This window comes from Agelaius phoeniceus, chromosome 33 (genome assembly GCF_051311805.1).
Source record: "Agelaius phoeniceus isolate bAgePho1 chromosome 33, bAgePho1.hap1, whole genome shotgun sequence".
NCBI lineage: Eukaryota > Metazoa > Chordata > Aves > Passeriformes > Icteridae > Agelaius > Agelaius phoeniceus.
In genome coordinates, this window is record NC_135297.1 from 2,642,820 (window position 1) to 2,658,889 (window position 16,070).

Genomic DNA, 16,070 nt, shown 5'->3' on the forward strand with positions numbered 1-16,070 from the left:
TGTGACACTGCTACCAAAAATCTGAAAAAATAAAAGAAACTGCTTAACACCAAGGGAGCAGAAAAAAGCAGCATTCCTTATTCAGCCAGATGCACAAAAGGGGAATAGCTCCTCCCAAAGCTGTGCATGCTGAGTACAGGAAAGTTCCTGTTACCAGTCTGTATTTTACATACATATTTACATATTCAGTGACTGTCACAGAATAAACATACACATGATCATTTCCCTGAAATCATTAACATATTTTTCCTCCCCTTCACAGATGTGTTTTTCTGTCCTGGATGTCACTTTGGTGGTCCCTGGTGGCTGGTGAGGCCAGAGTCACACCTGACTGCCCAGTGAACTGTTAAAATTTGGCACTACTGGAGCTGGTTGTTTTGCAATTCTCCTTCTTACACAATGGGCATTGTGCAGTTCCATGGGCCAGTGGATTTTGAAGAACAAGCATTGTGGGTGCTCACCACGGGGAGATGGTTTTCCATGTGGTAACATCCTGCCCTTTGAGGCTTGGGAAGCTTCTCTTCAAGCCTTCCTAAGCCTCACATCAGTGTCTGCTGGAATTAAATCTCCCTCCCCATCCCACAGCAGCCCTGCCTTTCCTTCCTCCAGCCTTGATCTCCAGCACAGTCATGGAGGCTCTTTGGGCTCTGGACCTTCTCTGCAGCCCCCAAGGGCAGCTGAGCTCTGCCTTTGGCACAGTCAGCCCTGGCCAGCGCAGGGCATGCTCAGCAATTCCCTGTCTGTGCCTGGCCTTGCTGTCAGCCCCAGCAGCGTCTGTGTGTCCCCTTTGTGGCCCTGTGCTGGCCCAGCCATGGTGGCTCAGCCCCTGTGCAGGCCCAGCCCAGGCCAGGAGCATTGCGGCTGGGAACGGCCCCTGTGCTGGGGTGCCCACAGCAGCCTTGGGGCTCTGTGCCCCATGGCCTCCCTGCTGGGCAGCCTCTGCCAGCTCCTGCAGAGCCCATGGCACCTGTGGGGCTGCACAGACAGCCCTGCCCCGGGCTCTGCCGGCCTCTGGGCCAGTAGAGAGGCAGCCAGGGCTGGCCATGGCTGGGAACAGGCCCTGAGCCCCACTGGAGGATGGAGCTGGGCCACAGCCAAACTCAGCCCAGGGCAAAGCTGGGCTCAGCAGCCAGGGCTGCCAAGGGCTGGGCACAGAGGCTGGCGCTGACAAATGTCCTGGGCCCCCTCCCTGATCTGTCCCTGCCACCAAGGGCACAGAGCAGCCTCCTCTCTGGGCCACTTGCCTGTTTGTAATGCCTTGCACAGGCGCTGGCCCTGCCCCACAAGGCCTGGCCTGAGCCCTGCCCCTGAACGCTCAGCCAGGCTGAGATGGACACTGATGGTTTCTGGGCCAGGCTCTCGGAGCCCAGCCCAGCTCCCTGCAAGCTCTGCCAGCTGCCCTGAGCTCTGGGCAGCACCAAGGGCCTCTCTGAGCCCAGCCCAGCCCAGCCGGCTCTGGCCCCACAGCTCTGCTCAGGCCAGGCTGCTCTGGGCACTGCCCCACGGCCTCAGCCCCTGGCAAGGGCACAGCAGCAGCTGCAGCTGCCACAGGACTCAGCCCCACCATGGGGGAAGGTGCCTGGCCAAGGGAAAGGAGGCTCCCTGGCTGCCCTGCTCTCCTCTGCAGGAGATGCTGAGAGCTCTGCAGCCCCTGCTGCCATCCCATCTGCCCAGGGCAGCACAAGAGCCCCGGCCTTGGGGCCCTCAAGAGCTGCTCCTGCTCCAGGCCCAGGGCCCATCCCAAAGCTGGGCCAGCCACAAAGCTCTGCCCATTTCTGTTCATTCCTGCTGTGATAAGGATAGTACAAAATTTTTTACAAAGTGGTTGCATATTCATTTATTTCACCTAAATATAATGTGAGACTCCCTTCTTACACAATTTCTCTGGGTCACACAAGCAGGAGGGATAATTAAGTTGAAGGGGGTGGATAAGAGCATTTCTTTTAATATAACAGAATCAGAAGCAGAAAAAAAATTAAAATATACTTAAGGGCAGACTTGGCCTCTCATGATATGTACTGAGAGCTGCTGACAGAGGAAAGCAGGCCTTCTGTGGCTTCTTCTGGTGGGTTACCTCTGCTGGAGTCCATGTGCCTACCAAGCCACTCTAGCACTCCCCTCCTTGGCTGGACAGGGGAGAGAAGATATTATGGGACACAAATCGTAGACTGAGATAAGGCAGTTTTCTAGAGCAAAAGGGGAAGTTTTTACATGCACCAGCAATGAGGAAAAACCCCAATAATTTTATTCTCTTCTTCTGTCAGCAAGTGATGTTCAGCCACTTCCCAGGAAGCAGACCTTCAGCAGGTAGAGTTGTTGATCAAGAAGGCAAACACTGTAAATTGAAAATGCCCCCTATTCTTCCTCCTGCCTTAGCTTTTATACCAGAACTCGTGTCATACAGTCTGGAATATCCGTTTGGTTAATTTGGGGTGGGTCTCTGGCCTGCTGTCCTTTCCCAGGATCTGACCCACTTACAGCCCCTTAATGGAGAGACAATGCTGAGAAACAGCAGGAGCCAAACCAGGGGTGTGTTTCCAGCTCCTTTGTGGCTCCCAATGCAAAGCACTGTGAGGGCTCTTATGGGACAATGAAAAGGCTGAAAAGCATCCAGTCACAGCTTTCCTGAGAGATTCCTTGAGCTGCTGGTTCCTCAGGCTGTAAATGAAGGGGTTCAGGGCTGGAGGCACCACCGAGTACAGAATTGACACTGCCAGATCCAGGGATGGGGAAGAGATGGAGGGGGGCTTCAGGTGAGCAAATGTGTCAGTGCTGAGGAACAGGGAGAGCACAGCCAGATGAGGGAGGCAGGTGGAAAAGGCTTTGTGCCGTCCCTGCTCAGAGGGGATCCTCAGCACAGCCCTCAAGATCTGCACATAGGAGAAAACCATGAACACAAAACAACCAAAACCTAAACAGAAAGTGACCACAAGAACCCCAAATTCCCTTAAGCTGGAGTGTGAGCAAGAGAGTTTGAGGATCTGGGGCACCTCACAGAAGAACTGGCCCAGGGCATTGCCATGGCACAGGGGCAGGGAAAATGTATTGGCTGTGTGCAGCAGAGCATTGAGAAAGGCACTGGCCCAGGCAGCTGCTGCCATGTGGGCACAAGCTCTGCTGCCCAGGAGGGTCCCATAGTGCAGGGGTTTGCAGATGGACACGTAGCGGTCGTAGCACATGATGGTGAGAAATGCAAATTCTGTTGAAATGAAAAAGGCAAACAGAAACACCTGAGCAGCACATGCTGAGTAGGAGATGGTGCTGGTGTCCCAGAGGGAATTGTGCATGGCTTTGGGGACAGTGGTGCAGATGGAGCCCAGGTCGCTGAGGGCCAGGTTGAGCAGGAAGAAGAACATGGGCGTGTGCAGGTGGTGGCCGCAGGCTACGGCGCTGATGATGAGGCCGTAGCCCAGGAGGGCAGCCAGGGAGATGCCCAGCAAGAGGCAGAAGTGCAGGAGCTGCAGCTGCCGCGTGTCTGCCAATGCCAGCAGGAGGAAGTGCCTGATGGAGCTGCTGTTGGACATTGCTTCACTCTGGACATTGTGAGCTGTTCAAAGACAACATTGACAATTTGGACAAAGTACCTTGAGTCAATCCTATGCTATTTTCTTACACAAGCAATGAAAATTGCTTCTCTTTCTTTGCGGAAATTTCATTTACCTTTCTTTTTTTTATTTTTTTTTTGGTGTAGGTTTGGGCTGCTAAGTAACTCTGGTTTTTTTCAAATGGACAGAAGTCCTGTCCTGAGCACTGCTCTCAGGCTGAACACTGGGGAGCCCAGAGGGAAAACTCCCTGTGCCCCACTGCAGTCAGGCCTGCTGGTCCCACACAGTTGCCCTTTGCTTATTTCACCTTCCTCTAGTACAGGATGTACAAATTTAAAACTTCATTTAAAAAGAAACATGGCCGTTTTGAAGACTCAAGTTTCAAAATCAATCTCTCCAACTCTTCTCTCTTTCCCTGTGCAGCGGGACAGGACGGGATACCAAGGGTTGGTCTGGCCCTCTGCTGCCTGGAGTCTTGTCTGCTGGGAGCTGTTTCTCTCTATCCAAGCCCTGTCCCTGCCAGTGCTGCCAGAGCCCAGCCCAGCCCTGGGGGCTCAGCTCTGCCCTGCAGACCCCTCCCAGCACAGGGCACTGCCCAGGGGCATCTCCCTGGCAGCAGGGCCTTAAGGGCAGGCCAGACAAACAGAGATGCTGCAAGCCAAGGTGCTGCTGCTGCTGTGTGTAGGGAGAGGAGGCTGAGGAGGCACTTTCTGAGGGAGATCTGAGGCCCATCTGCTGATGCCCAGGCTGACAGTGCAGGAGGCTCAGGGACACAGCCAAAGCTGACAGCCCCTTTCCCTTCCCTTTAGGAGAAAGCTGAGAGCATCCCTGGCCATGCAGCACCATCTCCAGAGCAGGAGGAATCTGCCCTGATGGGGGTGGCTCCTTGCACCTGGAACTTCTCCCCTGCAGCGTCCATGGGGAGCTGCCAGGCAGGCTGAGAGCTGCCCCTGGCAGGTGGCACATGCCCTGGGCTGGCCAAGAGCCCTGAGGGCTGCAGGAGCTGCTCTGCAGGACAGCCCTGGGCAGCCCTGGCTGCAGCCCCAGCTTCAGCCCCTGCAGCCGTCCCTGGCAGCAGGAGCCATCCTGCCCTGTCCCTCTGACGGTGCCCAGGGCAGCCCCGCTCTGCAGCACATCCTCCCCCTCCTCCTCCTGCTCCTGCTCCTCCTGTGCCACAGAGAAACTGGGAGAGTCCTCCTGACACATTCCCCAGGCTCTGGGGTGTGCTGGCTTCAGGAGATCCCTCCAGGAGCACAGGGGACATTGCCCTGCACCCACACACTCACCATGCACAGGGCTGTGAAGATCTTTCCCCAGGTGAAGTCTCAGCTCAATGTCTTCCCAATCCTGATTGCCTTCAGCCTGTCTCTGCCTGCCTCCTGTCCCCTCAGTGCCTGCAGGCAGAGCCCTCAGCCCTGCTGGGCTGGGAGAGGAGCTGGCCCTGGAAGAGCTGTTCCTTTAAAGCTCAGCAGCACAGACACAGCGCAAGGACTTTAATGAGCCTCTCGGGGATTTGGTGTTGTTTACATCAGACTCAGTCCCTGAGAGAGTCTTCAAAAAACTTCTCAAGAACTCAAACTTAAATTGAAACTCCAAAGTTTCTTGAAGTTTTAATGGGTTCCACTGAGGGACACGATTGGGAAAGTGTCCCCAGGTTCCAGTTAGAGCAGAACACTGGAGGCAGTGATGACAGCTGGGGACAAACAAGGCCAAGGTGTCTCTGGTGCTGAGCAAAGCTGGATGTGTTTGAGGAATGCCAAGGGCCAAGGCCTGAGCCCCAGGGCCTGGCCAGGCAGATGCTGTCCCTCCCTCCTTGCTCAGGGCTCTTGCCGGGATGGGCACTGGCATGTGGGGATGTGCAATGCCAAGGGCAGGAGCATGGGGCGGCCCCTGCCAGGCTGCTGAGCAGGGACAAGGAGGCCATGAGGCCCCAGGCCTGCAAGGGTCACTTGTCTCCTGCTCCTGCCTCAGGCCCAGGCCCAGCAGCCATGGCCAAAGTGCTGCCCTAGTTGGCTCTGGCAGGGCTGTCTTGCAGCTGCTGCACAGCTCTGGTGCTTCTGAGGCAGATGAGATGTGACCACCAGAGGCCAAGGCCAGCCAGAGCTGACAGGTTTTTCTCTGAGAGATACACTTGCGTACAGCAAGGTTTTAGGGTGGAGTACCAATTTTGTCCCTGGGCGTCTGAAAAGAGAGACAGTTCTTTCCATAGGAAGGAAAGCATGGAGCCCCAGTGGTTCATGGGCAGATGAGAGGCAGCCCTTGACATTCTGAGATCAGCCAGACCCGTCAGGTCACCCCTAGGAGGCCAAATCAGCCAGATGTGTTCCATGTTCCTCTCATTCCATGGTCCCCCACAATGTCCCAGTGGTTCCCTTGATTCCATGAGCCCCTGAGGTGTCACAATGGCCCCATGGTTACACGAGGCCCTGAAGGGTCCTAATGGTCTGCATGGTTCCACGAGGCCCCACAGAGCCATGGTGGTCTCTTGGTTCCATGAAGCCCCACAGTGTCACCATGGTATCCCAAAGTGTCACAATGGTCTCCATGGTTCCACCAGGTCCTCACAGTGTCACTGGGCTCTCCACAGGAAGGAAACAACCGAGCCCCAGTGTTCCAGGGGCAGATGAGGGGCAGCCACCAGAGGCCAAGGGCAGCCAGACTAGACAGTGATGGCAGATTTTTTCTGGGAGCCATCCTTGCATATAGGGAATTGTAGAGGCAGAATATCAATTTCAGCCATGGAGGAGAAGGACAGTTCTTTTCTATAGGAAGGAAAGCACAGAACACTGGTGTTTCAGTGCCAGATGAAAGGCAGCCATCAGAGGCCAAGGCCAGCCAGACCTTTCTGTCCTTGGAGTTTTGCTTCTGACTCCTTGAGCAGCTTCTTCATCCTTCTCTCCGTGCCTGAGGCTCCTGGACTCAGCCCCAAATCCACCATGGGCTGTCCGGTCAGCTTTGCTCTGTAACATATTTGTGATTGCAACATTTTGTGCTGTGGGAAATTGATTGTGCAGGTTCCTGGAAAGGCTAACAATGCAATTAACAAATCTTTCGATTTTTGCATCCCCCAATCAAAATAATCTTGCTTCAAAGGTAAATGGATCTTTGAGAATTCTTGTCCTGCCATTGTCAGCAACCTTGTTCTCCCCTTTATGATGATCTGTGCCACTATTTCCAGATCCGTGACAATCGTCTTTGAAGGCCTGTATGGTAAGAAAATCCACTCTATGATTATTAAAGAATCTCTTTGAGATGAATCCCATTGGAAGATCAAACCATGGAATTGTGTTTTTCTTTCCCAGCACTGCCAACTGAAAAGGCAACAATTCAACAAATCGATGTGCTTGCCTTTTCTGAATAGCATCCGTAACTTTCTCCAATTCTTTCTTTGCTTCCCATGTGAGTGTCCTGGGAGATCGAATGTCTGTGTCTCCTCTCAAGAGATCGAGCAATGCTGGAATTTCACTGTTCGTGATTCCCAAAATCGATCTCATCCAGTTGATCTCTCCTAGGAGTTGCTGTAAATCATGCAGATTGTTGACTTTTGTGCTGATCTCCATCTTTTGAGGCCTTATCGTTTTCTCCGAGATCTTCCGCCCTAGATATTCCCAAGGTGCCACCTCCTGAATCTTTGAAACACTGATTTCCAGACCTGCCTTTTGCACTTCTGCAATCACACAGTCACAAGCCTTTTGCAGCTCTTGTTGTGTTGATGCCGCAATGAGCAAATCATCCATATAATGAATGATTTTCACCTTCGGGAATTTCTTCCGCGCTGGTGACAAAGCTCTTGCCATGTACCATTGGGAGATTGTTGGCGAGTTCTTGAGACCCTGAGGAAGAACCACCCAATGGTACCGCTGCAGAGGTGTTTCCTTGTTGATACTTGGAACTGAAAAGGCAAGCCTTGGAGCATCATCCGGATGAAGCGGAATACTGAAAAAACAATCCTTGAGGTCAATGACCACAAGCGGCCAATCTCTGGGAATCATCGAAACAGATGGAAGGCCCAGCTGAAGCGGTCCCATGTCTTCGAGAACTTCGTTGATCTTCCTGAGATCGTGCAACAGCCTCCATTTTCCTGACAGCTTCTTTTTGATGACGAACACTGGAGAGTTCCAAGGGCTGTCTGTTGGCTTGATGTGTCCCTTCTGCAATTGTTCTTGGACCAGGTTTTTCAGTGCACCCAACTTTTTTCGCTCCAGGGGCCACTGATCCACCCAGATTGGATCATCCGTTCTCCAAGTCAACTTCAGTGTGGCGAGTGCTGCAGTGACCCCGACTAAAAATCCATCTTGATCTTCGTGCCCCATTGTGCCAAAAGATCTCGTCCCCAAACTGTGATTGGCTTTTGCAGAACAAAAGGACGAATGATCGCCGTCTTGTTTCCTGGTCCCATGACAACAATGGAATTCTCGCTCTGAAGACACAAAGAAACTCCCCCTATGCCTGAGAGAGATCCCAAGGGCGCAATCAAGCTCCAGTTGCGAGGCCCAAAGATGTAGGATATTACTGTGACATCTGCCCCTGTGTCGAGCATGCCTCTGACTGCTATTGTTCTGTCTCCACAAGTCAACTGACAAGTGAGTGTGGGTCGGTCTCGACCTATGTGTTTTATCCATGCAGTGTGTATTTCAACATGCTCCTTCAAAGGAAGCTCTTCCTCGTTGAAAATTGACATGACTTCTTTAATGGCGTGTGGTGGCAAGGCAAAAGCTCTCGTGACCTGAGTGTTTTCTGCTACGGTCAATGGTGGACGAAGCGCTTTTGCCAAAACTGTCAGCTCTATATTCTTGTCTGCAGAAACAACTGGGTGATAAACAATGAGTCCAAGGATGCTACTTTTGTCTTGTCCTACTATTAAAAAATCTTGTCTCTTATATGAATCTCCGTGGATACCTGTTGGAATCTCTGCATCACTTTCATCCAGAAAGCATACTAATTTTGAAGCAGCTCTATATTCTTGTCTGCAGAAACAACTGTTGGATAAACAATGAGTCCAAGGATGCTACTTCTGTCTTGTCCTACTATTAAAAAATCTTGTCTCTTATATGAATCTCCGTGGATACCTGTTGGAATCTCTGCCTGACTTTCATCCAGAAAGCATACTAATTTTGAAGCTGCCAATGTGCACTGTGCTCCTGATGGAAGGAGGTCTGGGTCGCTGGGGAATCGGCTGAAGATTTTGCTGAGGGTGTCTGCTTGACGTTCCCCGATGACTGTTCTGTTTGCTGTTGTGTCGCCGCCATCACTTGTGTCAACGTGCGCTGGCGGTTTGTGGGCGTGCTCCTTTTCCTGTTTCCCGGATACAGTAAAGGATTCCCTTCCACATCCGTCTGAGAATAACATTCTCTCACAGAGTGCCTTCCTCTTCCGCACCGTGCACAAAGTGGCTTTTCTCGTTTTGGCATCTGCACCTGTGCGTGCATCTGTGAACAATTCTTCTTCATGTGTCCAAACGCCCCACACTTGTAGCATTGTTCTCCTGATGGATTGTTCTTTTTCTGGATGGTTGCAAGAACTTTACTCATGTTTTCTCTCTGTCGTTGAAGTACTTTTTCCAGCATTTTTTCCAACACCTTGTCTTCCGACTGTTTTTCCAAGTGTTTTTTCAACTGTTCTTCCCATTCTCCTCTCAGCTCGTCCCTCACAATCGACGTGACATGCTGAGGCGTTCCCACCTTGCTGCATGCCTCCACCAGCTCTGCCAAGGATGGCTGTCCTGGCATTGCGCTAATGACCCATTGACAATCCGGGTTGGCATTGCTGAAGGCTAGACTTTCCGTGAGAGGTCTTTTCACTGCATCATCAGTCACTTGTCGATCCACAGCTTGCATGAGTCAATCTATGAATGACGAATATGGTTCCGTGGGACCTTACCTGATGCATGAGAATGGAACGTCCAGAACTCCCACCAGGGCGATCTGCAGGATCGCTCTGCGTGCTGCTTCCTTGATGTCATTCAACACCCGTCGTAGAAGTTGTGCTGCTTGCTCTGCTGGATTGTCATCTGGAGGATCCCCTGCCAACTGTGCCTCTGTGAGATTTGCGTTTGGCCCACCTTGATAACTGTTTCTCAACTCTGTGAGATACCTTCCCCATCTTCTTTCCCAGATGAGGTTCTGCGTGTCTGTGAGGATCATTGACACGAGGCTTCGGATATCATATGGTGTGAGGTCATACATATTGAATGTCCCCCTCAGGAGTTGTTTGAAGAATTGTGAATTCAGCCCATTATTCCGAATGGCCTTTGCTAGGTCTTTGATTACTTCATGACCCATCCTTTCCCATCTCGGATTCTGACCCTGTGCATCGTATGTCACTGGCATTGTCAGATCTCCTGAGCCTTGAAACAAATCCTTTTGTTTTGCCAACTCTTTCCTGATTCTTTTCCAATTCATTGTTTTCACTGGCTGTTCTTCTTCCTCCTCTGGAAACTCCATCGGTAGCTGCATGCACAGTGGAGTCGTAGAGGTCCTTGGTGATTCTTTGTTCCACATTCTTTGTCTTGAGGTTTTCGATCTCGCTGCCAAATCCAAAAAAGAAACTTGAGGTTCTTGTGGTCGTGTTCTTCTGGCTGTATCAAAAGAATGCAGAAGGCTCTTTGTTGCTTCTGCTGCCGAAAACATCCATGCCGGAATTCCTTCTGATGCTGTGATTCGTATCATGTCTTCCCCTTGTGAGTGCGCCTCACCTGAAGTGTCTTCAACTTCGCGAAATCCCGAAGTTGAGGGATAGTCCATTTGTTGTGTCGCTGTTATTGTTTTCTTCAATGTAGTTTTCTTTTCATATGTTGTTGGAAAAAATCGCTGCATTGTTGCAGTTTTGCCAGCAGGTGGCGTTGTGGCTCTGTTAACAGGCCTGGCATGTCCTGCACTGCGGTCCTCCCCCCATAAGGTGGCGCTGTCATCTGCCTGGACGACCGTGATGATGTCGCAAACTCAATCTGCTCCTGTTCAGCAGACTGCAACGTTTGCGATGGTGTTTAAGACCGAGTCTGCATGGCTGTTGACTGAGCTAACAATGGAGGCTGAATACGTGAACGTCTCCCTTGGATGGAAGAGGTTTGGACCACAGAGATTGAAACTGAAGGCATTGGGATCGGAGAGGGGGTAGAGCCCTGGGATGTTGAAGCCCGAACATGGCCCCTCCTCCTCGCTCGAGACATCACGGGGGATCGGACCCACCTCTGACTGCGCTCTGCCCCTACTTTCCACCCACGCGCGCCCTCGGGAACACCTCCTGCCTCCCCTGAACTGATGTCACTGTCTCCTTCCCGCTCCGTCTCCGAAGTCTCCTCGCTAGGATCCGTTCCTGACCCCCTCTCCTCCTCCTCTGATGCTTTATCCACACCCCCTGCCGGTGCGTGCAGCCCTCCCCCTGCTGGTACCCCTGTTTGCGCCATGATCCAGGCCTATCTCCGCGTCCCGACTTCCGGCTTTGGTGTCATCACCGTGCGTCTCCCTACGGTAGCCGGCTGGAGCCCTGCAGCTGCTGAGCCTGGCCCTCCACATGCACTTTTGGCACCGCGCCGGCCAAGATTGCCGCCGCCCTCGGCGCTGCGCTCGCAAAAGCCACACCACAACCTGTGTCCTCCATTGCCTCCGTGCCCCTCCCACCAGCTAGCGCCGCCGCCACTGCGCAGCCGTGCCCGCCGCGAGAAAGCGCATCCCCCCTCCCCTCTGGTCCCCCTTCGACCCCCCCTTCCCGACTCCGCCACTGGTTGCATGCCGTCTCCCTCTGGCTCCTGTGAATCGGGAAGGTGCGCTCCTAAGGAGCGACCCGTTTCCTCGATGTCGCTGGGAGAAAACCTTAACTCATCTGGGATTGGAATGGTGTCGTCTGTGCCTGAGTTGGAGCCCGAAGCCCCTGTACTCTCTGGGGTTTCAGGACATTTTGGAGGTCCCTTGGGTTTTCGAGATGGTGGGACTGAAGGCAATGACATTTGTCCCTGCTCCCCTTCCTCGGGATCAGAGCCAATCTCCGTTCCGAGCCTTGCTCTCCTCCCTCCGCCCCTGTGGGATTTATAACAAGTTGTTGCCTGGCCAACCTCCTAGACTGTGCTGAGGTCGCTTCTAACATAACTCGTGCAGGAGACAGCAGCTTCAAGGCCGTCTTATCATTTTTAATAGCTAAGAGATAAAGGTGTCTATTAATTTCCTGCCAAAAACCCACTTCAAACAACAGACGCGTCTCTGAGTATGGGTAATTACACCGCACCCATACCAACAGATCTTTAAGGTTTTTCTTTGGGATTCCTATAGTATGTGTTTCTGCCACGCCTTTTAAGGCGGACAAAATCCCTAATTGTTCCTGGGAGAGTACACCCCCCATGTTCTTAATTTTTGACCTTCTCACCGAATTTGTGTCATCAGAGCAGTCCGAAGGCTCCTGGTCTCCGGCCCGCAGGTCACAGGAGATGGATTCAGAGGCGCCTTTCAGATTCCGATCCGGGCTGTTCTGCTACGAACCTTCTTTGGCAGAAGTGGAGTGCGATGTTCTCAGTGGCTGCTGCCTCTTCAGACTCCTCTGGCTGCTTTCTGGCTGCTTTCCCAAGGAGTTATCAGCGCTCTCCTGGGAACAAGTCCAGCTCGGGAGCTGCCCACTCAGCACTTCGGGGTCTGTGAGAGATGTCTGCCGTTCACCGCTCATGGGTGCCCACCGGGGCCCACCGATGCCCACCAGGGCCCACCCAGGGACACCAGATGTCCAGTTGGATGTCTGTCTCTGCCCAGACATGTGTAGGGTGGTTCTGGGGCTGCCCGCGTTTCAAAGGACGAGTCTGCACTCTTCAGTTTTCGGTCTTCAGATTGTTTATTATTTCTTATCTATAGAATTTTCTGTCTGCCCAGCAGAGGTCTGACCTGCAAGGCAGCCAAGGGCACTCTGACCACCCATGGGGCAGTCGTGTCTTTTTGTACTAAAAACTAGGTATATCATATTTACCCTTATTTCCCAATACCTTTCACCCATATTAGCAAGTGCACCTTCACCATGAACCAATCCCCAAGTGCCAACATCACCACAGAAAATGGATGACAAGAAGAAGAAAGAAGAAGGACAAGTCACGTCCTGATCCCTCCATCTTGTCTCCATAACCCCCCTGTACTAAAACCCTAAAATCTATATTTTACACTGTAAATACATCATTCTTGCACCATTCACTCCCAAGTGACTCTCATGTCCTCAAACAGATGTCACATCCCTAGAGGGATCAAAGTCAAGCCACCAGATGCTCCTGGCAATATTCCAGGACTTCCAAGCCCCCCAAGGGTTCTCTCAGTAACTCTGGACATCCAGAGTGATGTGCTGAGTTCCCACAATGGGCATCATTAAAATACAGAAAGAGCTTGGGGTTTCCAGGGCTTGTGCAGCTGATTGGAGTCAGTTTGCAGTTCTGTTAAGGACGAAGATTTCAAAGTGCACCTCATGACTTTTTTCTTTAATCAAGTGAGTATTTTTTTATTTTCCAGATCGGAGAAGAGCTGATAGAAGCATTCCCCATGTGATCTTGATGCTGAATGTCTCCTTACGAGGTCTGGCCATGGAGAATAATGAGCCCCTTGAGGGCTGAGCCTGTTTGGACCAGCTGCTCCTCACCCCCAGCCTCACCATGTCTGTATGGCCCACCTGGGACTGACATTCCCATGCCCTGCACAGAACCTTGTCCCCTGAGCTCTGCAGCTCCATGTCCCAGCCCATTGCACCATGTCCCACCTGCTCTCCTCGGGGCTCTACCTGCACACAGGCCCAGGAGAAGTTTTCCTGTTGGGAAGGAAAGAATAGAAAAGCCTGAGCAAGTTTCCTAAACAACAAACCCACTCAGGACCCACCTGCTCAGTCCAGGCTGCCTGGAATGGTGTCACCTTTCTACAAGGGACAGTGTGAGCAGAAATGATCTCTGGGAGTAGAATTCTCAGTCTTGCAGCTGAATCCTCTGTCCTTTCCCTGGATCTCTGTTGCAGATGGAAGAGCTGCTGGCGCCATCCTCACCTTTAACCTCTCTCTTGAATGCAAACAGATGTTCCCAGGTGTGTTAAGCAGGATTTACTCAATGTTTCCTCAAAACTTTTGTGTTCCCCATGGAACAAAGGGGCCATTTTGGCACTGAGGGGGCGATGTGGAAGCAAGGAGTCAATTGTGACCCTGGGGTGCCATGGAACCAAGGGGCCATGGTGACACAGCAGGGCCACATGAATCCAGTGGTCCATTGTGACACTGTGGATCCAAGGAGACCATGCAGACACCCCTGGAACCTCATGGAACAAGGAGTCCATGGTGACCCAGCGGGACTGCCTGGAGCCAATGGTCCATGGTGACACTGCCCATCCAAGGAGGCCATTGTGACACTGCGGGAGCTCATGGAGCGAGGGAGGCCAATTGTGACACTGAAGAACTTCATGGCACCAAATATCCATGGTGACACAGCAGGGCATCATGGGAACCAAGGAACCGCTGTTGGCATAGGGAAACTCATGGAACCAGGGGCCCTGTGGCACTGCAGAACCAACAGAGCTGATGGACCTTGTGCCCTGGCCCTGCACAGCTCCTTGGGAGGCACGGCAGGAGCAGCACCCTGGGAACCTCGGGAATGCCCCTCTGGCATCCATGGCACACACTGCCAGGGGCTGGAATTCCAGTTCCCAGCCAGGAAAAGATGTTCCGGACCTGGAAGGCACAAGCCCTTAAAGAAGGGACCAAAAACCAAGTAAGATCTTGCTCTTATAGTGACATTTCCCTGCCAGCCTTCATAACTTCACCCATGGTTGTTGTAGCTCATGGACTGGGAATTCAATCAGGGCAGGGTCTTTGGTGAGAGTTGCCCTGGGTCAAGGGAGACACTGAGAGAGAAACTGAGCAGGCAGAGAAAGGCAGGAGAGAAAGGGGGACACAAACACAATCAGCTGAGAAGGTGGCACTCTGAAAAACAGAACTGGAACTGACTGAAAATGAATGGGACAGAAAGAAGTAATTTTGTAACTTGATTTCCTATCAAAATACAATTTTCTCCATTTCTCACAAACCTCCTGCCAGTGTCATTCAGCAGGGCTGTCAGAAAGGTTTTGTTCTGAGAGGATGTTCCAGGCTGCAGCCACAAGCAAAAAGGGAATGGGGATTTTCCTGCTCCTGGTGAGTTTGACATCCTCAGATGAGGAAAGGAGGGGGCACGAGAGGAAAAGGGCAGCTGGGCTTCATCCTTCCACAGAAAAGAGTGAGGAGAAAATCTCTAGTTCTGTTGACAAGGAGGAGGAGGAGGATGATGAGGACAAGGAGGAAGAAGAGGAGGGGGAGGAGTGTGACGAGGAGGAGGAGGAGGAGGAGGAGGAGGATGATGAAGAGGAAGGGGGTGTGGAGGAGGAGGACAAGGACAAGGAGGAGGATGTGGAGGCGGTGGATGAGGAGGAGGCCATGGACAAGAAGGAGGAAAAGGGGGAGAAGGAGGAGAAGGAAAGGGAGGAGGAGGAAGACAAGGATGACGAGGAGAAGGAGGAATAGGATGAGGATGACGAGGAGGAGGAGAATGAAGAGGAGGAGGAGGAGGAGGAGGACAAGGAGAAGGAGGAGGATGAGGATGAGGATGAGGATGAGGAGGAGGATGAGGAGGACAAGATGGGGGATGAGGATGAAGAGGACAAGGAGGAGAAGAACAGCAATGAGGAAGAGGACAAGGAAGAGGATGATGACGAGGAAGAAGAGGATGAGTAGGAGGAGGACGAGGAGGAGGATGAAAAGGAGGAGGATGAAAAGGAGGAGGACGAGGACGAGAACAAGGAGGAGGAGGAGAAGGAGGACAACGAGGACCAGGCGGAGGAGGATGAGGAGGAGAAGGATGAGGAGGACGAAGAGGAGGATTAGGAGGAGGAGGAGGACAAGGATGAGGAGGACGAGGATGAGGAGGAGGACGAGGAGGATGAGGACGAGATGGGGGACAAGGATGAAGAGGACAAGGAGGAGGAGGACGAGGAGGATGAGGACGAGATGGGGGACAAGGATGAAGAGGACAAGGAGGAGGAGGACGACGATGAGGAGGAGGACAAGGAAGAGGATGACAAGGAGGAAAAGGAGAATGAGTAGGAGGAGGAGGAGGACTAGGAGAACAAGGAGGAGAAGGACGAGGAGGAGGAGGACGAAGAGGAGGAGGATGACGAGAACGAGGAGGAGGAGGAGGAGGAGGATAAGGAGGAGGGGGAGGAGAAGGACGAGGAGGAGGACGACGAGGTGGATGAAGAGGAGGATTAGAAGGAGGAGGAGGACGAGGAGGAGGAGGACAAGGAAGATGATGATGAGGAAGAGGAAGAGGATGACGAGAACGAGGAGGAGGAGGAAGATAAGGAGGAGGGGGAGGAGAAGGACGAGGAGGAGGAGGACGAGGTGGATGAAGAGGAGGATTAGGAGGAGGAGGACGAGGAGGAGGAGGACAAGGAAGATGATGAGGAAGAGGAGGAGGATGAGAAGGAGGAGGAGGAGGAGGAGGAGGATGAGAAGGAGGAGGAGGAGGAGGAGGATAAGGAGGTGGAGGATAAG

The 16,070-nt window shown here is 52.6% G+C and overlaps 1 protein-coding gene across 1 annotated transcript; it reads right to left on the bottom strand.

Moving 5' to 3' along the window:
• Positions 1-2,474: 2,474 nt before the first annotated feature.
• Positions 2,475-3,524, bottom strand: LOC129131890 (olfactory receptor 14C36-like). The gene has a single exon (XM_077192454.1). The coding sequence runs from the start codon at positions 3,522-3,524 to the stop codon at positions 2,475-2,477; it is 1,050 nt and encodes a 349-aa protein (XP_077048569.1).
• Between the last annotated feature and the right edge of the window lie 12,546 nt (positions 3,525-16,070).

What these genes read in the sequence shown, in the direction of transcription:
- LOC129131890 (XM_077192454.1), bottom strand. Translation starts at nt 3,524, where the DNA reads ATGTCCAACAGCAGCTCCATCAGGCACTTCCTCCTGCTGGCATTGGCA.